Here is a 26,277-nt window from a genome sequence, read left to right on the forward strand (position 1 = left end):
ATACTATTATTCTTATCAGGTGAATGAAATAATTTGTATTGAGGCACTTCACAAAGACGTATGCATTAAATTTGGTTACATTACGAAACTGGCCTATTGCTGTGGTAGAACATCCCTTCACTGCTATTATTTAAAAATGTGTAGAACAGGTAATTATGCATGTGACATCTGTTCTACACATTTTTACATAATAACAGGGAAGGGATGTTCCTTTGTCTACCTGAATATTTTATGCACAAGCGGCATATACTAGTACCGTACTAGATTTAGGAAAATCAAGGTTGACGCATTCTCGATCACCGACTGAGACGACGTGACGCATGCGCATTGCCTTAAAATGACGTCACACGTTACAGTCAAAGCTGTCGACGTGCAAATATAAAAGTCCATATTGCTAGGTCGGACAACCCATGTGACTTGTCCGGCCTGGCAACGGCTGCTGCTGTAAACTGGTTCATACAGGTGATACTGCAGGGGAGGCATGGGGCGTGGCGCGGGTGAATATGTGATTGCTTTCAAGAGAGATGGACGTGTTTTTCGCGAGCTCCTGAAAATTGCACTTTTCTGCAGCCAAATAATGGACTCAAAGAAACTTTTTATACCAAACTGACGACGAAAGGACAGTGGTGAGATTTGTGTAATTCATTTTTCACAAATTTTTAGACTTTTAACGATTTCGGCCATTTTATACTGTTATTTTGGTCAATTTTTAAATATTTATTTTCTTGATTTTTGAACATTAAGCGCAATATAAACACTGTACGCAGAATTCATCTTGGATACAGCGCAAGTAAGCGCAAAGATACAACGCAAGTGTGCTCTAGTGAGTTATCTCAGTATTTATTACGCACTGATATTAACGCAGTACTTTTCAGCAAACAGGTGAACAATTATATTAAATGACGTCACAATGACCATCGTTAACGTAAGAAGTCTCCGTGTGAAGGAACTCAAAGCTGAACTGCAGAAACGTGGTCTAAATAAAAATGGTGTAAAAGAAACTTTGGTAAATAGGCTGCAAAGTGCAATCAATGACAATATCCATGAAGCGAGTAATGACAAAAGAAATCAGGAGACGAATACTGAGCAAGCTGATCTCTATGACCTATTCAATCTAGTTTTGTCGTCAGTTCATGAACTAGCCGACAGGCTAATCCATCTTGAAGCTAAGTTCGATAGTGCTGATCTGGTAAAGGAGAAAATAGATCTCAATGAGATAGTGGGAACTATCTCAAGCGTTAATCCCGCGAGGTATGATAATCGACCAGGAAATGTTTATACCGTCCCGACGAAGAATAGGTTCGATGTCCTTGCGGATAATCATGTCACTGACGCTGAGCCTGCTACTTCGATGTCGATTAGTGACCAGATGAAAGAGTACCGAGATGGGCATCGCCAGCGCCGCTTGTCTGAGCTACATGAATCTGTCCTCGAAGGCACAGACGTCGAGCCTCCTACTCCGATGTCGACGAGCGACCAGATGAAAGAGTACCGAGATGGGCATCGCCAGCGCCGCTTGTTGGAGGTACCTGCTGCTGTTTTCAAAGGCACTGACGCAAAGCCTTCGACTTCGATGTCGACGAGCGACCAAACCAATGAGTTCCGACAAGGGCATCGCCAACGCCGCTTGTCTAAGCTACCTGATGTTGTCATCGAAGGCGACTCGATGATTAAGCACATCGAGGGCCGACTCCTGAGCCGAAAACATCGAGTAGTCTGCCATCCGAACCCAGGGGCAACGGTGGCTGATATCTCCTCTAAGAAGGCTACTGAGGGTGTAAAGGCGAAAGGAGACGTCATTCTACATGTTGGGTCAAATGACTTGTCGAAAGGTAATGGTATTACATCCAACGCCGATGACATCATAGCATTAGCAGACGTGATTGCAGCAAAAGGCTGTGATGTATGCTTGTCTGGTGTTGTACACCGCAGATGGGAATCGGTTCACCAGAGGCGCAGTGTCGATGGGGTTAATGGGCGATTGAGAAGAGCTGCCCGTGAAAGGAGATGGGGTTTCGTTGACAACGAAAACATAGGTGACAGGCACCTCGGCAGAGATGGGGTCCACATCAATAAGGCAGGACAAGCTGTTCTTGCCTCTAATCTACGCCACTTTATTGAGCGACCTCAAGGGCCACCTACACCTACTCAGCAAACGTCCTACGCTGAAGTTGTTGGATCTTCAACGCAGGATTTCGAGATGATTGCTCCGAGAGGAAGGCTAAAGTCTGCACCTGCTCTTCCAATGTTTCCACTGACAAAAGCTCAACAGGGGTGGGACGAGCATCTACGTCTTGTCATGGCAACATGCTGTTAAACTCTGTCTCTGATACTGGCATACTACATCATAATCTTCAGGATCAATCTCATGAACTGAATAAGAGTAACATTAAACAGTTGGAAGGTGGTTCAGTTCCTCCGTTTAGAAACAGGGGCTTAACATTTGCCCATTTGAATATTCATAGCTTAGTTGCTAAGATTGACGAACTTAGATTACTTCTGAGAAATGCATCATTTGATGTTATTGGTTTAAATGAAACATTTTGCGACTCCATGATTGATGATTCTGAATTGTATATAGATGATTATATTTTATTACGTAGAGACCGTACGAGACATGGTGGTGGTGTGGCTGTATATGTATCCAAGAGGTTCAATTATAAAAGAAGGGATGATTTGATTTCATCTACTTTAGAATGCCTTTGGTTTGAATTGCATTATCCAAATAAGTCTCCCATCCTGGTTGGAGAGTTTTACAGACCTCCAAATTCTCACGTTGATTTCTTTGAAGAATTAGACGAAAATTTGGACTCTGCTCTCTCGGAAGATATGAGCTGTATTATTTTAGGTGATTTCAATTGTGATTGTATGCCACACCAACTTGATCTGAATGCTGAAAAGTTAATGTTTTATACCAATATGTACGGGCTAAGTCAGCTAATTGATACTGCCACAAGAGTTACAAATACCTCTTCTACTTTAATTGATTTGATATTTGTATCAGACAAGGAACTTTACAATGAATGGGGAATATTTGAAACTAGCATAAGTGATCATTATTTGGTGTATACGGTTCGCGATTTTAGTGCAAAGATCCATAACAAATCTGAATACGCAGAATTTCGCTCGTTTAAAAATCTTGACGAGGAGAAATTTTACAATGAATTGAGAAGTACTCCTTGGCAGGTCATAAAAGATATAGATAATGTTGATGTTGCGTGGGATATGTGGTTGACTCTATTCAATAATATAATCAACAAGCACATACCAGTATGTAAAAAGCGGATAAGAAAAAAGGCATGTCCATGGATATCTGACGAGATTGTTAAGCTTATGACGGAACGTGATAAAGTTCTCAAAGCTGCTAAAGCTAACAAAAGTGATGATCTTTGGGACACCTACAAATATCTAAAGAATACAGTTATTCATCTCATGAGGAAAAGAAAAAGAGAATATAATGCAGACCAGATCTCGCAAAATCATAACAATAGTAAGCAAATGTGGAGATGTTTGAGAAACCTGGTGCCTAAGTCATTACCTATATCTCCCAATAGCATAAATGTTGATGGTGCTAATGTGTCAGACAATGCAAATATTGCTGAAGCTTTTAATGACTTTTTCATTTCTAATGCTACTAAGATTACAAAGGACCTGCGAAGGAATAAGTCTCAACTGAGAGTAGACGAGGACAATAACATTGGTCCAACTCATTCGCAATTTAATTTGAATTTGATTACTGAGGATTTTGTATTGAAACAGATTGATAATCTGAGTATAGATAAAGCAACTGGTGAAGATCACATCAGCTGTAAACTTTTAAAGATGACGAAGAATGTTATCGCAGAGTCTCTTTGTGATATCATTAACAAATCCCTGTCTACAGGAGTTTTTCCACATGAATGGAAAAAGGCTAGGGTAGTACCAATATTCAAATCTGGAGATATTTCTTCTTTGAATAATTACCGCCCCATTTCAATATTACCTATCGTGAGTAAAATTATAGAAAGGGCCGTCCACCAACAACTCAGTGAATTCTTGGACGTGAATCAATTATTACACCCTAATCAGTCTGGATTTAGACCTAAACATTCAACAGCTACTGCCCTTGCAAAACTTGTAAATCAATGGTCGTTGAATATTGATGACAAAGAAATTTCTGGAGTTGCCTTCATAGATCTTCGTAAGGCTTTTGATACTGTTGACCATGAGCTACTTCTACATAAACTAGCTTGTATAGGTTGTAGTAATAGGACTATTTATTGGTTCAAATCATATTTAGGGGATCGACAACAAGTGACCCAATTCAAAGGAGCCAAGTCGCATCCATCAACCATCAAATTAGGTGTGCCACAAGGTTCAATTCTTGGTCCCCTTTTATTTTCAATTTATGTTAATAGTTTACCTGAATGTACTCCTGAAGGTATCATAGATATGTATGCTGACGATACGACACTTACCGTCAGTGCAAATGATGCAACTGTTGTGGAAGAAAAATTAACTGTTGCGTTAAACAGAGTCATGGCATGGATTAAGGAAAATCGTCTTGTTCTTAACACTGAAAAAACTTGTGTCATGTTAATAGGCTCTCCTGCTAATCTCAAGAAAATTGAATCTTTTACCATTTCATTAAACGGCAATTCACCAAATGCTTAGGACTTTTGATAGATGAAGAATTGAAATGGTCTAAACAAATCGAAAACGTAAGTAAACTTACCCAGAAAAACATTAGCATGATAAAGAGACCAAAAAGTTTTTTGCCTCAAAAATCCTTAAAGTTACTTTATAACAGTCTAGTGTTGCCACGATTAGATTACTGCTCTGTTGTATGGTCGAACCGATTTCATTCTCATACAACTAAGCTGCAAAAAATTCAAAAGAGGGCCGCAAGAATAATATTGAACAAGACATATGACACACCGTCGGCTGATTTGTTCACAAGTCTTAAATGGATGACACTAGACAAGCGGTTTGAGTTAAGTCGCGTTATGATGATATATAAATGCGTTCATAACTTAGCACCTTCTTACCTTCAGGTAGGCTTAATCAATCCTAATGATGTACATGAGCATCATACAAGGCAAATAGACAGTGGATGTTTACGTGTGCCTAGAATTCACACTGATTGTTATAAGTGTAGCCCAATTGTTTCTTCCATATTTGAATGGAATAAGCTAGATAATTCATTGAGAACGGCTTCCTCTGTCAATTCATTTAAGAGATTGTTTAAACAAAGTTGTAATTTGTGAATGGCTCAGCCGTACATACACTACGTGCATGTTCTGTAATATTTACATGACTTATTCACATAATTGCGACTTAATTAATATTTTCCTATTGACATTACTGTTTACTAGGTTAATGATTATATTTATTTTGCAAACGAGTATTATTTTTGTAACTGTTCTGTATAAATGTTATAAACGATGTAAATATGTTCATTCAGGGCCCCTTGGAAGACCACTACTTGTTGGTGAATGGGCTACCCTGTCAAAATATTAGAAATAAATAAAATAAATGAATAAAAATGCGTTTGCGTGCCTTGGGGCTCTCTGGGAACAGACGTGCGTGGGTTCGAATGCATTTTGGAAACAGGATTGTGTCTGGGTTACGGTCTACATTATTGTATACACTACTGTAACATGATTGTTCATGTCTACTGCCTCGCTCGGGTGACCTCGTTCAATGACCTCGTTTAATGACCTCAATATTTTAAAGTGACTATTGTCTCATTTCTTTGGTAACAAATTAATTTGCTTGCTGTATTTGCTATTTTTGCTATTTTTGCTTGTTTCACGTTGTATAATCATCTTATGTTAAGGCTTCTTGCCCACCTATTATTACTGTTACGTCCTCTACCATTACAACTACTTCAACCAAATATTAGTTTTATCTATGGGAACCTATAATCTACAAGCTAAGCTTTTTAATATGTTCCTCACATTTCACTCTGTATAACCTTATATTCATTACAATTAATTTCGACGTATTTTGTAGTTGCGGAGATGGAACAAGCTAACCCTGCCAAGACCCAGGTTAGCTTGTTCCATCTCCGCAACTACAATGCTGGGAGGAAGCTGTCCCTGAAATGGAACGATGTCTCATTGAAACACTGCGACCACCCTGTCTACCTTGGAATCACTCTTGACCGAACCCTTTCATACAAACAGCATGTTCAAAAGGTGAAGGGTAAAGTTGGGACAAGGAACAACCTACTACGAAAACTGGCAAACTCAACTTGGGGTGCCAATTCCTCCACGCTGAGGTCAACTGCTCTTGCGTTGTGTTACTCTGCAGCAGAATATGCCTGCCCTGTATGGGGAAGATCATCCCATACAAAGAAAGTTGATGCAGCACTCAACGACAGCTGCAGATGCATCACTGGCTGCCTCAAGCCCACGAATGTGGACAGCTTGCACTCCCTGGCCGGCATTGCTCCATCCGATGTCCGCAGAACAGTTGCAAGTAGGACTGAATGCAGCAGACAAGTTGAGGACACCCGCCATCCCCTTTACTCGCATCAACCGGCCCCTACCCGCCTGAAGTCAAGGAAAAGCTTCCTTCATACAGTCCAGCCACTGTCTCAACCTCCTCATTCAACCAGAGTGATCTTGTGGGAAGAGAAACGTTCTGAAAACCACCACCATGAAAAGCTACCAATCCCGACCAAGGAACAGCTGCCCCCTGGCCATAGATGTGATTGGAAGACGTGGAAGTCCCTCAATAGGCTTCGCACAGGTGTGGGGCGATGTAAATACAACATGAATAAATGGGGATATACTGACGACACAGACACCAACTGCGAGTGTGGAACATCCGTGCAATCCATGTCACACCTATTAAGATGTCCACTCCTAAACGACCAATGCTGCCTGGAAGACCTGGTGGCAGCAAATGAGAAGGCTCTCCAGTGTGCCAAGGCCTGGCAGAGCATTTGAGGACACGAAAGAAGAATACAAAGTGTATATATCCTTTTCTTGAACATGATATTATTTATTTTTGGTGCTTGATAAATCTTTATAGATATTTATCACAACTATGAAATTTTAGATGGTTACCATTTCGTGTGTTTTTTTTTCCCCCTTTTTTTCAGTTATGAGTTATGAGTTTTTGATCGATCGGGTGGGTGGTACATGTACGACATTACTTATTATAGGCTCTGTATAAGCTTGGCTTGTTAGAACTCTTGTGAGTAATGTGCCGCGGGATTCCATATCCTTAAACTGCTGGCGAACAGAGCAACAAGACCAAGCTCTGTAATTATTAGGATCTCTGTCCAGTAGTGCCGTGTTTGTGCCATCGAACTGGATCGACCAAATCAATTGATTCATAATATATGTATATGCAATATTTTTTCCCGTAACATGAGAATAATTTTAATAGTTTCATACTATTAATTAAATGTATTGTTAACTGTAACTGTATAATTGTTTAAAATGGGGGCACGCTACAAGAGTCCTATCTCGCACCCCGGGGCAACGTGTCTGACACGGCCGGTTGTAGCAACTACTCCGAAGATCAAGATTACAGTAATCTTGATCTAAGGAGACACGAACGAACGAAATAAAAATGCGTTTGCGTGCATTGGGGCTCTCTGGGAACAGACGTGCGTGGGTTCGAATGCATTTTGGAAACAGGATTGTGTCTGGGTTACGGTCTACATTATTGTATACACTACTGTAACATGATTGTTCATGTCTACTGCCTCGCTCGGGTGACCTCGTTCAATGACCTCGTTTAATGACCTCAATATTTTAAAGTGACTATTGTCTCATTTCTTTGGTAACAAATTAATTTGCTTGCTGTATTTGCTATTTTTGCTATTTTTGCTTGTTTCACGTTGTATAATCATCTTATGTTAAGGCTTCTTGCCCACCTATTATTACTGTTACGTCCTCTACCATTACAACTACTTCAACCAAATATTAGTTTATTTATGGGAACCTATAATCTACAAGCTAAGCTTTTTAATATGTTCCTCACATTTCACTCTCTATAACCTTATATTCATTACAATTAATTTCGACGTCTTTTCAAAGAATTAATTATATAATGTGACACTTTTAGTATATTTCATATTATGTTCTATTTTTGTCAATTATGTAAATTCTTTTTATTTGTGAAATATGAAATAAACTTGAAACTTGAAACTTGAATCGATTGAATCCACAGAATTAAAACGACATTTTTCTTAACTATAGATGGATATGCCATATTGGCTCAGATGACTCAGTCGTTAAAGCGTCGATTTCTCTGTCAGACCAAAGATCGTGGGTTCGAATCCAAACCCAGGCCGGTGACTGCCTGATCGAAGCCTGTGTTATGTGTTAACGTGCCCACCCCCCCCCCCTGTTCGATAGACAAAGGCTATGTTACAATGTAAAACATTCTGTGTCCCTCGGATAGATTCACCAACCTTGCACGTCAAAAACCCACTGCACTATTCATATTTGTGTAGGATGGAAACCCTGTGTAGTGGTTCACCTAACTCATGTCAAATTCATGCAGTTACATCGGAAGTACTTTGATTCAGTTCGCTTTACCCCTCCCATGAAAAGGTGACGCCAAATAATTGATACCAAGTCCTAGTATTAATGAAGATAATAATAAACAACACCAACAATAATAATAATACAAATTTGTTTTAGTGGAAAATACAGGCGTCCCAAATCATGGTCGTCTGGGTGGCCTACAATTATCCCAAATTTAGACATATCTAAGAAAATCTAGTTGTTGAGTGATGATCAGCTGTAGACTTTCCTTACCACATAATACATTGCATTATCCTTTTAATGTACATAGGTTCTGTAAGACTGGGGGATGCTACATCATTTGGAAGAGGCAGACTGGAATACCTGGATGAAAACGAAGGTTGGGGAACTGTGTGCAACCAGGCCTGGACCCAATCAGACAGCACAGTAGCATGTAATCATCTGGGATTCAATCCTCTTAGCGCCTATGATGCCTTCCCCGCCTCTGGAGGAGACGACCTGCCGATAGTGCTTGGAGGCCTTCGATGTTCCCATCAAACTAGATTAGATGAATGTGAGAGGGATTATGACTGGACACCTGATAGCTGTATGCATTCGCAGGACGTTGGGGTACAATGCAAGCCCCGTAAGTATATAGAGTACCGAAGTGATGGTTAACCTTATGCGCAGGCTATTTTAAACCAGGAACCTGGGCGTCGTTTCATGAAACCGTCATATAACTACAAGTTCGCAATTGAAACTTGTTTTAAATTTCATATACACGTTTCATTGGGTTGTTGTATTAAGAACTCGTAATTATTAAGGTTTCGTAAAGTACGCTGCCCTGGACGACGATCGAATATCAATTTCCGCCATGAAATCATCCTAGCAACGGGCTCGAAATTCCGTAATGTAACCAAAATTATTGCATATGTCTTTGTAAAGTCACTCGATATAAATCATTCTTCAATATCTGTTACGAATAATAACTCAGTAGTCAGAGTGCAAATTGCGTATTTAGCGTGTTGTTAGGTAGGGCAAGCCATCATGTTTGTCATACCTAGTAACTCCCAAGGTACATAATTAGCATGCTGACTAAATAAAATATTCGTTATAACAGGTGAATGCAATAATTCGTATCTTAGAGGCACACTGACCAATATGAAAGATGTTGTACATCTTTGTGGATTTGGCCCGAGGCCTTTTAGCTTTCCATAGACCACCGGAGTGTGACCTCATATTGGCCAAGTTGTGTAGGTGTAAAACTGTGCTTTGCCTTGCTCCAGACCGTTGCTTGATGTTTTTTTTTAGTGGTGAACCTCGCATTTGTAACCAATAACCTGGACGACGAGCGAATGTGACGTAAAGACTCTAATATGAAAGTTACAAAGACGCATGTATCATGGTCAACGATAAGGGTTTGAATTGGGCCATTCAAGTAGACAGGTAGCCCACGCGACACCAAAAGCAGAAATATACGTGAGAAAACAGATCGAGCATGATAGAAAGATTCAAAAGGTCCACAAAACCGACCGACGTACAACGAAAACTATATTACATACGTTTGGTATATGAGTCTGATACAAGAAACGAATGTCATGTGGAATAGCATGCTTTTTGTTTGTTTGTTTAATTGTTTGTTGATTTGTCTGTTTTGAATTTTCATGTAAAGCAGCTGCAGGTAGCTTGTACGTTGTATCTTTAAAAAGTTATAACGAACAATGTAGTATCATTTGCATTTGTGCATTTTTTCGTTTTAGAAGTTTTACATTTATATACTACGTGTGTACAGAGTATATTATTTATTTCATATAATCTTTAATATTTCTTTTTTTTAAATAAAATTGTTAATGGAGTGACAATGTACACAAAGAATATCATTATCGCATCCCATTTTCAAATTGAAATCAATGGTATGTTTATCAATGTTCATTTTCCGTTTTGTTTACTTTCTTACTGTCAATACACTCCTCGCAGCTGTGGGCATGAGGTTACTGACAGAATACAATTTCGCAGGTATACCTTCTGTATATTATGGACGAACCTGGGGATTATTCTGCTCAGACAATTGGAACATCAACGCAGCTCGTATATTCTGCATTAACTATGGTTTTCAAGATGCAGTATCGATATTTGACCTGATAGGAGATCCAGCGACTCTACCGAGTACGATTGTGAACACAATCAGCTGTACAGGAGACGAAGAATACTTCACCGATTGTCCTCAGATAGAATGGGCCTATCATGGAGAATGCAGCCAGAACACTCGACTCGGTGTTGTGTGTCAAGTGGGGAAAAAATGTAAGTCCTCCTTCTCTACTTCCATCTGTAACTGTTCTGTGCTTTGTAACTTTGTACCCTTTTTTGAGAGTTGGATAATCAGTAGAGGGGTGCACTTTTTTTTTTAATCTTTCAGCTAGTATGTTATTAAATTTTGTCTGAAAAATTACATGAAATCATCTGGGAACCATCAATTGAGGAACATCTCCATTTAGTCAACCTGCTTTACCTTTCGATGGAAAATGCCCTTTCCATACTACTTTATAATTAAAAATTAAAGTTTAGGACACTATTAGTGGCGGATTCAGGGGGCACAGGGAAAAAAGGGAGAAAATTAAAAAAAGAGAAAAAGGAGTGGGAAAGAAAAAGGAGGGGAAAAGGGAAAGAAAAGGGAAGAGAGAAAGAAGAAGAAAAGAGGGAGGAGAGAAAAGGGAAGGGAAAAAAGGAGGGAGGAAGGAAGAAAGGAAAGAGAGAGAGGAGAGAAAAGGCGGAGAAGGAGAATAATGAGAAGGGAACAGAAAGAAAGGGTGATGATATTATAAGGTGTTTTTTTACCGGAAAAGGCGCGGGGAGGGGCACGCAATTTTGCAGTGTGCATAATATGGGGACCCTCTTGTCAGGCGTGTAGTCCCCCCCCCCCCCTCCCCACTCCCCCCCCCCCCAAAAAAAAAAAAAACACTGAAGAAGAACCAAAAAAAAATGGAAAAAGGGGAGAAAGAGGGAATTTGTGTGAGTAAAAGGAGAAAGGAAAACAAATTTAAGAGAATTAAGCAACGATAGAAGAGAGAGACGAGAATAATTGCTTTTCTTTTAACAGAATAATGGGATAACAACCAGTGCCGTCGCTAAAGAGGGTTGTGGGGTGCGACACGACACCCACCCCCACCCCCCCCCCCCCCCCACCTGTCAGGATATTGTCGGTAAAATTGCGCTGGTGTCGGCAAAAATGAGACAAGGGGAGAGGGAAATGTAGTCAGGTCAATATACGGTAAAAAATACCCCAACCCCAAAACAATTGCAACAAAAGGTTTTTCAACGGTTTCTAGTAGTATTTGACCTCAGGAATAACATACTAAAAGTATACCCAAATCGAAGGTTCAGAAAGCTGTTATTTCCAAGATGGCGTCCAAGATGGCCGCCGATACCTAAAAATGGCCATAAATCACTTATCCATCCTGGAGACATAATTTTGGTGTCTATCCCATGGTTTTGGGTGTCGGAGAATCCATTGAGACAAGTAAGAATGGTTTTTGATGGTCTAGGAAACACCAAAATCCAAGATGGCGTCCAAAATGGCCGCCAAAACATTAAAAATGGCCATAAGTCACTTATTATTCATCCGAGAAACATAACTGGGGTGTCTATGGTATGGTTTTCGGGGTCATAGAATCCATTAGGATAAGTGAGAGCGTTAAGCAATGGTTCAGGAAACCACGAAATCCAATATGGCGTCCAAAGGGCCACAAATCCACTAAGATTTCTCAATAGAGGGAGACCTTTATAAACAGGACACGAACTTTTAATGTTTTTCTCTCACCCTTATGGTGTCACCGACCCCGCCCCCCCCCCCCAGAAAAAAGGGTCAATTCAACTAATGAAAGGTCATTGTCAACACTGAGGGAGTGGCCGGCCGAGAGGGGGTGGGGGGGGGGGTGATAAAGAAAAAGTAACAACTTAATACTAATATCTCGACACACATTCATAATACCTATCATACAATTAAAAATGTTTAAAACCTCATGTTGTTCATGTCATCTTATAGCGAATACACATGCAGATATTCATGCTCCTTTATGTTGATGAGGAATGTAATTTAGTAAGGAAAAATCATCTTCTGCTTCAATATCAAGTGCTCGTTCTATGGATTGTGGCATACATCAACTTGGCAAGGTCCACACACACACTGTCCGTAGTATGTAGCATCTGAAGGTATAGCGAGGTGTGCTACAAGCATCAGGCACGTAGCCACGGGGGGGGGGGGGGGGGGGGGGGGGGGGCACATGCCCCCAACAATTTTCCAAGATCGGTTGAAATAATGTAGACCCCTCCCCAGGACGTCGATAAATTACATGTATGTGCCCTCTCCCCCCCCCCCCCCAAAAAAAAAAAATATATATATCAAACTCTGGCTACGGGCCTGACAAGCAGCAATACAGAAGTCGCAATGAATCAACTTAAGAAGACTACTAGGTGCAGCCTCCGTACTGACATTAATGGAACCAGATGATTGTCCTCTAATTTCCAGCCCCAGTCTGTGACGTCCATGTCTTCTCACTTTTCATCCATGCCATGGCTTGGTAGACCGGGGGAGGGGGGGGGGGCGGGGGGGGGGGGGGGGGTACTCACCTATTAAGAGGTACCGACGTGTGCCGATCTGATGACTCATTTTTCACCAAGAATCCCTAAACAAGGGTCCCATTTTTAACAAAAATATCCCTAAACATGGGTCCGTGTTTTCAAAATTTCCAAAATTTCGGATGTTTGCATTGTGAAAATTGTGAAAAGTGAGCTTTACTTCGAGAAAAATGAACCCTAAAAATAGGTAGGGGTTTCTTATCTAATCCCCCCCCCCCCACCCGGGCTTGGTAGTATGTTCTGTGGAATTGCATTTGGTGGAGGCTGACGTAGGAGGCAATTTTCTTGACGAACAAGTTGTATCGTAATGATGCAACTGAGTCATTACAGCGGCCACCAAGCATGACAGACATTGCTTTGATACCAATTTCCTCTAAGTTAGTTACTTTGGCTGACTTGGTAGAAGGAAAGTACTAGCACAGGATTCCAAAGTGAGGTTGCATTTCACAAGCTTCTGGAAGACTGCTTTCTTTCCTATTCCGCATATCCAGGAAGTCGAATCGCATCCAGAAAAAGTAGTTGTGATCACAGATCCCGTACTTAGGTCCACTTTCAACTGCTTACAGTTCTACAGCTTCGGAGCCTTGGCTGCATTGTAAGAGTGGAAGTATAGTCCCCTGCTATCTGTTCTAAGGATTTTTCGAAGTCCAGTTCCTTTCATCAGGGTACCGATCGCTTCCAGCAAAATCATGAAGGTCTGGAAGCAACCCAATTGCAAGTCAATCCCTTTCAGTGGACTATTCTGGAGTACATCGATGATGATAGCTCAGTGGCCTTCCAATATGCTGTTTTAATAGTCTCGTTCAAAAGGAAAGACAAAGCTACGACTCTGGGAGAGATTTCGAAAGTACAAATTGTACCTGAACAAACCATAAATGCTGCCTTGCTTTGCTGTTTCAACAGTTCCTGGTAGTTTAAGAAACAAGAGAACTTGAGGTAGTAGAGGTGATGAGCTTTGAGCTCAGTCCATTCCTACCTGCACTTTTCGAGGCTGGGAATGTCTTTCGGAAGGCTGAGAAACCTCAGCTAGCCCATGTTATAACCAATCATGCAAGTAAAGTGTCGGGTGAAGCCGCGTGAAAGAACACAGACCAGTATGTCCTTGATGGTGTTTCCTTCTGCATCAGATACCATGGAAGACAGGAGACAGCTTTGGCAGAATAGCACGATCATATCCTTATTTCACAACCCCCCCCCCCCCACTATATGGTTCTGCAAATGTAGTTTTTGACGCCCATGGTGGAGGGTCGTCAATTAATGATAATACACACTAGCGACGTAGGCAAAATACCCATCCAGTTGTCAGATTCAATGCAGACACAGTATTCTCAGGCAAGAAGGATGATTTTTTATCAAGAGACTGCGATAAGCAGGGACGTATGAATCTCATTAGTGAAGAACTGAGGAAGAGTAATTGCACCGTCATCAATGTATCCGGGGATACAGATGTACATATTGCTAAAGCTTCAGTGAATTCTTCTCGTCCGTCGTCAGTCTACTACTCTGATTTGAGAAGGCACTGACCTATTGGTGTTACTCTTGCATTACGCGGATGTAGATAGCAGGGAACTATATTTCCACTCTTACAATGCAGCCAAGGCTCCGAATGTGTATAACATCAAAGCAGTTGAAAGTGGACTTGGGTAAAGATCTATGCTCATAACTACTTTTTCGACATGCCTACACTGGTTGCGATTCGACTTCCAGGATATTCGGAATCGGAAAGAGAGCAGTCTTCCAGAAGCTTGTGAAATACAGCCCCACTTAAGAATCCAGTGCTAGTACATTCCTTCTTCCAAGTCAGCCATATAGGAACTAATAGAGGAACACGGGGTCGTAAAAGCAATATCTTTCATGTTTAGTTGCTGATGTAATGACTCAGTTGCATCATTACGATACAACTTGTTTGTCAAGAAAATTGCATATGCGATTCCCTCCTACGCCAGCCTCCATCAAATTCCAATCCCTCAGAACATACTACCAAGTCATTGCATGGATAGAGAGTGAATTATAAGACATGGACGTCACAGACTGGGGCTGGAAATTAGAGGACAATGATGTTGAATACAGAGGCTGTACCAAGTAATCTTCTTAAGTTGATTCATTGCAACTGTTGTACTGCCTGTAGCACACCTTGCTGTACCTGCGGATGTTACAGACTACCATGTAACAGTGTGTGTGTGGACCTTGCCAAGTTGATGTATGTCACAATCCATAGAACGAGTCACTTGATAGTGAAGCAGAAGATGATTTTTCCTTAGTAAAGTACATTCCTCACCAACATGAAGGAACATGACGATCTGCATGTATTAAGATAAAATGATCAACACGAGGTTTTAAACATTTTTAATTGTTTGGTAGGTATTATTAATGTGGGTCTAGATATTATTATTAAGTTGTTACTTTGTCTTTGTCACTCACCCCCCCCCCCTCGGTCGGCCACTCCCTCAGTGTTGACATTGACCCTTTTTCTAGGGGGGGGGCGGAGTCAGTGACACCATAAGGATGAGAGAGAAACATTAGAAGTTCATTTCCTGTTTATAAAGGGCGCCCTCTATTGAGAAATCTTAGTGGTTTTGTGGCCCTTTGGACGCCATATTGTATTTCGTGGTTTCCTGAACCACTGCTTAACGTTCTCACTTATCCTAATGGATTCTATGACCCCGAAAACCATGGCATAGACACCCCAATTATGTTTCTCGAATGGATAATAAGTGACTTATGGCCATTTTTAATGTTTTGGCGACCATTTTGGACGTCATCTCGGATTTTGGTGTTTCCTAGACCATCACAAATCATTCTTACTTGTCTCAATGGATTCTCTGACCCCCAAAACCATGGGATAGACACCAAAATTATGTCTCTAGGATAGATAATAAGTGATTTATGGCCATTTTTAGGTATCGGCGGCCATCTTGGACGCCATCTTGAAAATAACAGCTTTCTGAACCTTCGATTTGGGTATACTTTTAGTATGTTATTCCTTAGCTCAAATACTAGTAGAAACCGTTGAAAAACCTTTTGTTGCAATTTGTTGGGGTCAAACCATATCTTGACCTGACTAATGAGAGGGAAGGGAAAAAAGAAAAAAATGAAAAGGACAAGAAAAGAAAAGAAAGGAAAAAGAAGAGAAGAAAGAAAGAGAAAAAAGAAAATGAGGAAGAATAAGAAAGTAAGAAAAAAGAAAGAAGTACAAAAAGAAAAGGAGAAAATGAAAAAAAAGAGAAAAAGGAAACAAAAGAAACAGGCGCGGGAGGGGGGCAACTCAACTCAGACTAGGATTATCAGTCGAGAAGGGTACAACAAATCGTCTTCTTTCTCTAGTAATTAATTTAAACGTGTAAGCTTCCGCGCTTCGCTTCAGACAAGGATTAAGAGTAATAGTTTTTAAAATAATAACTTAGTTCCTGGCCCCGGGTTTATAGGGTTAAATTTGTTTGGACATTGGTGGCTAGTTTTGTCGGTAATCGGTGGCCTCTACACCCCGCCTCCCCCCCCCCCTGAAAAAGGTCTAGCGACGCCCCTGATAACAACACAGTTCATACACTCGAGATAATTTTTCAAGTACTACTGGTGAAGTACGAGACAACCGTTTTTGTGCATTGTGCAGCAACAAAGCATTTACAACGTCTCGCGACGTGACAGATCCCTTTTCTCTAAATCCTACCCAATCAGAAGTAAATGTGGTTCTCAAATTGCAAGAGATCCCTACTCTTGGAGGGGTTATGAGCAAGCAATATTACGTCATATTACTCCAGGGAGTACCTGAAAATGCGCTTAATGTGGTTCTAAAATTGCAAATGCTTCCTATTCTAATAAGGGGTTTTGACCACCTCCCTGACGCCTCGCTTTGTCGCTTCGCTCTATCGTTTTTCCTATATTTCACCCTATGCGATGTTGTGCCCCTCCCTTCCCGGTAAGAAATTCCTGGATCCACCACTGACTTTACTCACTGACAGTTAAGGCTGTTTTTCAAGTATTTTCCTGTATTTAGTTTTCTGAAGTTGTATCTGCATGACTGTTAGTTAAAATGTTTATTTACTTGTCACGTTATTACACTGCTTACAGCACTTAGCATCGTCAACCCGAATCCTGATTACCCTGAATACGGTCGAGTAGAAGTGACCGTCAACAAATTGTTCAAAGGTACCATCTGTAACAAGACGTGGGACCAGGCTGCAGCTAATGTGGTCTGTCGTGATCTTGGTTTTAAGCGAGGAGCGCAAAGGTTCTTCACCATCGGAGGAGAGGATAAAGGAGACATATTCGACAGCGTACACTGCACTGGGGATGAAGACAGTTTTAGCGATTGTCGGAGTGAGTTGGTCCCAGAATCACGTTCGGACTGCAATCACACTCAAGACGCTGGCGTCGAATGTGTCGGTAAGTGTGGTGTGGTAACCTATTCAAGACTGGCTCAGATATGACGCGGTAAAACACCGCATGAATAAAGATACGCGCAAAAAAGGTTGTATGCCTACACACTAAACATTGTGTTATAGGATTAAGAAATGTGAAGCGTATACACTTAATTCTTATCATGCCACGGGGCTAATCCCCATTGTGACAAGCCCCAAATCTCCCAGTGCCAAGTTAATATTCATATAATATGATTAACGCGATGGTTCTATGAATAGCGCGTGCAAAACACACAGCACACTACAATGAGCATGAATAATAACTCCTACTACAAATGTGTGAAATCACGCACATGGCAGCATAACAATGGTTTGCTCGCATGTACAAAACACTATAACGTTAGAGTGCATGCAGCCTTAAGGCAGGCTATGAGTTAAAGGGCAGTTGAATTCTTGTTTATAAGACCGCAAATGCCTTCAAAGTGCATGGTTACAAATTGCATGGTTATTGCTCTTATTCTTATTTATGACATTTCTAGTGCACTTTTAAAACCTAAAACTGCTATGAAGATATTTTAGAACCCAAAATGTGTGAATTTAAATTGAATACGATCATTTCAATTCAGTTCCACTTTCATAAATTAATAATAACAATCAGTGGCGTACGCAGGATTTTTTTCAAGGGGGGGGGGGGGGTTTAAAATCAAAAGGGGGGGTTTTCCAAAAAAAACTTACATAAAACATACACATAAAAAAAACTCGAGGGGGGGGGTTAACCCTAAAACCACCCCCTGCGTACGCGCCTGATAACAATACACGGGCCGGTTGGTTATGCGTATTATGACCAACACGAAAAAGCTAACAAAAAGACAATATTGACATTGGCTCGAATAAAACGCATAAGGTGCTATCTCGTTTATCAACGGCTGGTTCAAAATTACCGAATATTTGTGGGGCACCATAATTATCAAAAATGGTTATATTTATGGATATTTCAGTCGTCTCTGAACTGATTTTGATCAAACAAAGATGATGTTGTCATTTGAATTGTATATTTCAAAATTTGACACACATTTTTATTATCTTACCAATTTGTGTTTGTGTGTAGCGCCCTTTGCAAAAAAACTCAACTATCCTTTTAACTATGTTATCATGAAGAAGAAAAAAATGGAGAAACGAAAATCGCGATTAACCACCTCATTTCTAAACGATGCTCAAAACATGTTTAGGCGGATGTATGTGTGCGTTAGTCCGTGGTTCATCAGACCAATTACAAATGTAATGTTTTATGAGCTTTTCCAACTGTTACTGAATACCACTTATTACAGGTAAGAAAATCAAAATCACTTATTCGGAACTAGTGTTTAATTTTCTTATTTGCATGCGAAATCAACTTTTCTATGCAAGATAGGGTATATGCCCTGAAGTTTTCACCATACGTTTCGATCTCGTTCCATCTGTCCTGTCCAGCAAACGACGACACATTGATTGTCTTCTTAAGAGGTGCAGGTTCCTATGAGGGCTTGGTGTATTACCGAGTAGAGGATCGACGTGCTTTGATATGTGATCAGACATGGACTGACAAGGAAGCCGCTGTGGCATGTCGTATGCAGGGATACGAATGTGGTACAGCAACCAAAGTAGTCGATCTAGGACCAGAAGTTTCTACTAATATCTTACAATGGGATATTGTGTGTAATGGCAATGAAGAAAGACTAAAAGACTGTACTGTGACAAAAAGAGACAACCCGACCTCATGCACTCCTGAAAACATTGCTCAGGTTAGATGCGGACCAAAGGAAGGTAAGATATATCAGTCTCATCATCTTAACATTAATGACTTGACAACTATTCATGGGTGTTCAGTTTACATGAAGCAATATCCCGGTCCACCTCCTCCCGCCCCACTTTTTCAAGTGACCCCAAAGTGCCACTATTTTCCTCGGAAAATGTGCCCAATATTATGTCGGATTAGTGCCCCGTTTTTCATTGCAATAAGTGCCAGTTCACTTAATCCTTATTAATGTCTCTTACCACCTCTGATAACTGATATCATCAGGAAAGAACGACAATAAATTCCTCCTATACCTGACAGCTGCTAGCTATACAGCAATCGATACAACATGTGAAGCGCATGCTGCTGAATGTAAAATAGAACTTTAATCATGCATCAATACGGTACCACCGTACGGTATGCGTAGAGGTGCTGTGGGCCAGTGGATAAGTCTCCGGACTTTGAACCACAGGATACGGGGTTCAACTCCCTGCATGTTGCAGCACTAATGTCCTTTGGCAAGATATTAATCTACATTTCCCACATTCCACTTATAGGTAAATGGGCACCCGGCAAGAATTAATACATTGAAATAAATTGAATTGTTCGAGCGCTGTAGTGGCAATGTGCCAGACACGGGCGATATACAAGACTCCACTATTATCGTTATTATTATTATTTTTTTTTGTTATTATAAACATAATTTATAAATGAATTATTGTTGTTGTTATTATTACACATAAAATGGTACCTATATATATGAAATAATACGAAATATTCCACTTAATGCTATCATTCTTTTTATATAAAACAAGGTTTGACCTTGCGGACGACTAAAAGTGAGAATTCGGAGCAAGGACAGTTGGAAATTTACGAAAACGGAGAATGGTCCAAAGTTTCGGTAGATCCTAGGATAAGTGGTTACGGCAGGCCGTATTCAACCATGTGGGATTATGAGACGTTGTGGTATAGAAGGTGGTTGTTGCATCATTACAATAGAGAAAATCCGATGCCTTCCCGAGGAAGTTTACTTGATACAGGAGTCCGGTGTCAGCGTAATCCCTTAGACAACAAAATGCACTGTCGTCACCATACTGATAGAACTGGACATGGTGCCTTTTCCAAGGCACGCATCGTGTGCAAGCTCTATGGTACGTCTGATGCCTGTCATAGGCTTTTCTTTGTTTTTCCTCACTGCCAAGGGTACTTGTTTAAATCCGAGGGGGGTGGGGGAGCATCCCTCCACTTTTTGTTTAAGCTATGGTCACAAAACCAAAAAGTAGCGGCCGGGCGGCGAGTTTTGAGCCAATTTTGCCCGGGCACCGAGCGGCGGCCGCCCGTCGCCGCTTGTTTTTAAGACATCGCTCGGTCGCTGCTGAAGCAGTCAGGTCAATATACGGTAAAAAAAACACCCCAACCCCCCAAAAATTGCAACAAAAGGTTTTTCAACAGTTTCTAGTAGTATTCGACCTCAGGAATAACATACTAAAAGTATACCAAAATCGAAGCTTCAAAAAGCTGTTATTTTCAAGATGGCCGCCGATACCTAAAAATGGCTAAAAATTACTTATTATCCATCCCAGAGACATAATTTTGATGTCTATCCCATGGTTTCGGGGGTCAAAGAATCCATTGAGACGAATAAGAATCGTTTTTGTCTTTGTGATTGTCTAGGAAACCCCAAAATCCAATATGGCGTCCAAAATGGCCGCCATAACATAAAAAGGCCATAAGTCACTTATTATCCATCCTAGAGACATAACTGGGGTGTCTATGCTATGGTTTTCGAGGTCATAGAATCCATTAGGATAAGTTAGAACGTTAAGCAGTGGTTCAAGAAACCACAAAATCCAATATGGCGTCCAAATGGCCACAAAACCACTAAGGTTTCTCAATAGAGGGCGCACTTTATGAACAGGAGATTAACTTATAATGTTTCTCTCTCCCCCTTATGGTGTCACCAACCCCCTCCCCCCATCCCCCATCCCCCAGAAAAAGGGTCGATTTAACTATTGACAGGTCAATGTCAACACTGAGAGAGGGGGCCGAGGAGGGGGGGGGGGGTGGTGACAAAGACAAAGTAACAATGTAAATGTAAATCAATAATGATAAATCAAAATCGATTTTAGCAACTCTTTACCAAAAAATGTATATTCTTATCTCAATTGCATTAACCATCATGCACTTTTTTGTTTAAATTCAATCCTTTTACACGTATATATTACTGATAACATTTAAGAGATAGTATTTCATTATACTCAAATGTTTATAAGTTTAACTCTAATATGTTGGAGTATGGCAGATACCTCATTTTCTGTTCGAATGCTTCTATACAAGTATGCCCAAGACATTTGGGCAGAAACAGTTTTTTGTATTTATATTTTATTAAGTTGCCCCGTAGCATTTTTCTGTTTTCATGTACCTCAATTGACTGTATTTATTCAACAACATTTTTACCTCAATAAGTGTTATTCGGAGATGTGTGGATTTATCGATGGCGGATGATATAAGTCCCATTAAATGTCCAAATGTTAGATGCGAATATTATGGGTCAATATCGCTATTCATAAGGACCGCTATTCATAAGGTTTGCTATTTATAAGGTCCACTGTTCGTAAGGACCGCTATTCATAAGGTCCGCTTTTCATAATTGGAGAAAAGGGTCATTATTCATAAGGGTCGTTGTTCATAAGGACCGCTATTCATAATCAAAGAAGAGGGTCGGTATTCATGATATTAGAAGAGGGTCGCTATTCATAATACGAAATCGGGGTCGTTATTCATAAGGGTCCCTATTCATAATATTAGAGAAGGGTCGTTATTCATAACACAGAAAGAGGGTCGCTATTCATAATGCAAAATGAGGGTCGCTATTCATAAAACGAAATGAGGGTCGCTATTCATAATAGGAGTAGAGGGTTGCTATTCATAATACGAAATGAGGGTCGCTATTCATAATAGGAGAAGAGGGTCGCTATTCATAATAGTAGAAGAGGGTCGCTATTCATAATAGGAGTAGAGGGTTGCTATTCATAATACGAAATGAGGGTCACTATTCATAACAAAAAATGAGGGTCGCTATATTTATAATAGGAGTAAAGCGTTGCTATTCATAATACGAAATGAGGGTCGCTATTCATAATAAGAAATGAGGGTCGCTATTCATAATACGAATGAGGGTCGCTATTCATAATAGGAGAAGAGGGTCGCCATTCATAATAGGAGTAGAGGGTCGCTATTCATAATACGAAATGAGGTTCGCTATTCATAATAGGAGAAGAGGGTCGCTATTCATAATAGGAGAAGACGGTCGCTATTCATAATACGAAATGAGATTCGCTATTCATAATAGGAGAAGAGGGTCGCTATTCATAATACGAAATGAGGTTCGCTATTCATAATAGGAGAAGAGGGTCGCTATTCATAATAGGAGAAGACGGTCGCTATTCATAATACGAAATGAGATTCGCTATTCATAATAGGAGAAGAGGGTCGCTATTCATAATACGAAATGAGGTTCGCTATTCATAATAGGAGAAGAGGGTCGCTATTCATAATAGGAGAAGAGGGTGGCTATTCTTAATAGGAGAAGAGGGTCGCTATTAATAATACGAAATGAGGTTCGCTATTCATAATAGGAGAAGAGGGTCGCTATTCATAATACGAAATGAGGTTCGCTATTCATAATAGGAGAAGAGGGTCGCTATTCATAATAGGAGAAGACGGTCGCTTTGCAATCCCATTCTTAGCATCACATAGGTCCCGCCAATTAGCCTGCAGCAAATGGAAGCTACACAGCAACAGGGTTGACTTCGGGTAAATATCTCCAACCCATAGGAAAGTGAAAAGTATGCCGCAGACCTGCCGCAGACCTGCCGCAGATCTGCGGCAGACTTTTAGTCTGCGGCAAAGAGTATGCCGAATACCAGTATGCCACAGGAACAGTCTGCGGCAGATCTGCGGCAGGATGAAACTTTGCTCCAGACTTGCCGCATACCAGTATGCCACAGGAACAGTCTGCGGCAGGATGAAACTTTGCTCCAGACTTGCCGCATACTAGTATGCCTCAGGAACGGTCTGCGGCAGGGCGAAACTTTGCTCCAGACTTGCCGCATACCAGTACGCCACAGGAACAGTCTGCGGCAGGTCTGCCACAGAAAAGTGGGAAATTATACAGTCTGAAGCAAGGCTAGTGGCGGCCATTTTGTAGGACATGCAGTAACATATGAGGTTGCAGGCTGAGCCCATGATCTTGTAAATTCCTTTGTTAATTAGCACTGTAAATTGTCTTTTTAGCTTCTGTCAAACCAAACAATTTGCTTCAAGTTCAACTGGTACCATGAGAGGAATTTATTACATAAGAGGAGACTGAGGAATTAAAGGACTGTTTCAAACTTTTTTGTTGTGCCATATGTGATCTTATCTTCAGCTCCACTAACTCACTTTTTTGTTGTAACTACCCAAGACGAAAATCCAATTGAAACTAATTGAACACCAATTGAATTTTCAATTGGTTTCAATTGGTCTCAATAGGTTTTAACAGGTTTCAATGGAACTAGTTTAATAGGACTTCAGATGGTTTCAATTCGTCCAGATTGTCCCTATTGGACCAATTTGGCCCATTGGCCCCATTGGCCTATTAGACTATAGGGCATGGGGTCAAAAGAGCTTCCTAAGATGATTTTTGTAGTCTCCTCCTTGTGACTACCTAAACTATGGCTTAAAATGTTGGTATTGTGTGTCTTATCAATATTCTGATAGTTCTCACTTCCAGAAGTGGAGCACTTCCGAAAAAATGGCGCCCAAAACAAAAGATCTAAAAACAAGCATTCCTTCATAAAAGGACTGCATCCGGTGCAAGTGATTTTCACTAATACAGGTTGTAATTGGTTTTAATCAGTGAATGTGATACCGCTTTTGCGGTCTAACTTCATATTTATTGTACAAAATATCTATAGGGAAGATTTAATATTTCACAAAACACTATATAGTTGAGGAAATTTGCATGAAAATGACATTATACGTAAAGTACGTATACAGCCAAAATACGTAAGTTTGACATTTTTCTGCAACAAAGCCTGTAATAATTTAATTATTCTGAATGAGGAAGTTCATTTACAAGCAATAAATATTACAATAAAAACAAACTTTGCTTTGTGCTGCTTCTTTAGTTTGATGAACAATACATACAGCATTCATTTAACTTAAGGCAGAGCCATGCTGCTGGGAGCTGTTAGGACCTGGTTCTCATAGCGCATGTTGTAGTCTGCTGGGAGCTGCATGTTACTGGTGTTATGACCTGGTTCTCCTCATCTTTAGGCTACAAAGACATAAAATGAAAAGCTTATTAGATATTTAGCTAACTTTAAAAGAATTATTATTAGTTTTATCATGCTGCTGTATTTTAATGTGAAGGTGAACTGTGCGGCATTTCACAATACACTGTATAGTTGATGAAATTTGAATGAAAATGACATTTTAAGCTAAAAATATGTAAATTTGTCATTTTTCTGCAACAAAGCCTGTATTGATTTAACAATTATTCTGAATTACGAAGTTCATTTACAAACAATGAATATTACAGTACAAAAACAATACATACTTCTTTCATGTCACCGGTGGTAATTACGGCCGATCCATGCTGCTGGGAGCTGTTGGGACTTGGTTCTCATAGCGCATGTTGTAGTGCTGGGAGCTGTTGGGACCTGGTTCTCATAGCGCATGTTGTAGTGCTGGGAGCTGCTGGGACCTGGTTCTCATAGCACATGTTGTAGTGCTGGGAGCTGTTAGGACTTGGTTCTCATAGCGCATGTTGTAGTGCTGGGAGCTGTTGGGACCTGGTTCTCATAGCACATGTTGTAGTGCTAGGAGCTGTTAGGACTTGGTTCTCATAGCGCATGTTGTAGTGCTGGGAGCTGTTGGGACCTGGTTCTCATAGCGCATGTTGTAGTGCTGGGAGCTGTTGAGACCTGGTTCTCATAGCATATGTTATAATGCTGGAGACTTGGTTCTCATAGCACATGTTGTAGGGCTGGGAGCTGTTGGGACTTGGTTCTCATAGCGCATGTTGTAGTGCTGGGAGCTGTGGGGACCTGCATGGTTCTCATGTCATCATCTTTAGGCTATAAAGACAAAATAGTAAAGAAAATGATAAGAATATAAGATATTGGGCTAATTTTAAAAGAATTATTCATACTTTTAACATGCTGCAGTATTCTAATGTAAAGGTGAACTGTGCAGCATTTCACAATACACTGTATAGTTGATGAAATTTGAATGAAAATGACATTTTAAGCTAAAAATATGTAAATTTGTCATTTTTCTGCAACAAAGCCTGTATTGATTTAACAATTATTCTGAATTACGAAGTTCATTTACAAACAATGAATATTACAGTACAAAAACAATACATACTTCTTTCATGTCACCGGTGGTAATTACGGCCGATCCATGCTGCTGGGAGCTGTTGGAACTTGGTTCTCATAGCGCATGTTGTAGTGCTGGGAGCTGTTGGGACCTGGTTCTCATAGCTCATGTTGTAGTGCTGGGAGCTGTTGGGACCTGGTTCTCATAGCACATGTTGTAGTGCTGGGAGCTGTTAGGACTTGGTTCTCATAGCGCATGTTGTAGTGCTGGGAGCTGTTGGGACCTGGTTCTCATAGCACATGTTGTAGTGCTAGGAGCTGTTAGGACTTGGTTCTCATAGCGCATGTTGTAGTGCTGGGAGCTGTTGGGACCTGGTTCTCATAGCGCATGTTGTAGTGCTGGGAGCTGTTGGGACCTGGTTCTCATAGCATATGTTATAATGCTGGGGACTTGGTTCTCATAGCACATGTTGTAGTGCTGGGAGCTGTTGGGACTTGGTTCTCATAGCGCATGTTGTAGTGCTGGGAGCTGTGGGGACCTGCATGGTTCTCATGTCATCATCTTTAGGCTATAAAGACAAAATAGTAAAGAAAATGATAAGAATATAAGATATTGGGCTAATTTTAAAAGAATTATTCATACTTTTAACATGCTGCAGTATTCTAATGTTAAGGTG

General features: G+C 40.6%; 2 protein-coding genes across 2 annotated transcripts; both read left to right on the plus strand.

Annotated features, from left to right (window-relative positions):
- The first annotated feature begins 6,002 nt into the window (after window positions 1-6,002).
- On the plus strand, window positions 6,003-6,935 carry LOC115925109. The gene has a single exon (XM_030988305.1). It carries the CDS (start codon window positions 6,003-6,005, stop codon window positions 6,933-6,935), a length of 933 nt encoding a protein of 310 aa, XP_030844165.1.
- A 1,286-nt stretch (window positions 6,936-8,221) lies between these two features.
- LOC115925110 (scavenger receptor cysteine-rich domain superfamily protein-like) lies at window positions 8,222-19,818 on the plus strand. Its single transcript, XM_030988306.1, has 6 exons — window positions 8,222-8,267; window positions 8,800-9,114; window positions 10,446-10,769; window positions 17,172-17,486; window positions 18,932-19,264; window positions 19,793-19,818. The coding sequence occupies exons 1-6, from the start codon at window positions 8,222-8,224 to the stop codon at window positions 19,816-19,818; spliced, it is 1,359 nt and encodes a 452-aa protein (XP_030844166.1).
- Window positions 19,819-26,277: the final 6,459 nt, after the last annotated feature.

The sequence above is a fragment of the Strongylocentrotus purpuratus genome, unplaced genomic scaffold (genome assembly GCF_000002235.5).
Source record: "Strongylocentrotus purpuratus isolate Spur 01 unplaced genomic scaffold, Spur_5.0 spur5_scaffold_17, whole genome shotgun sequence".
Classification (NCBI taxonomy): Eukaryota; Metazoa; Echinodermata; class Echinoidea; order Camarodonta; family Strongylocentrotidae; genus Strongylocentrotus; species Strongylocentrotus purpuratus.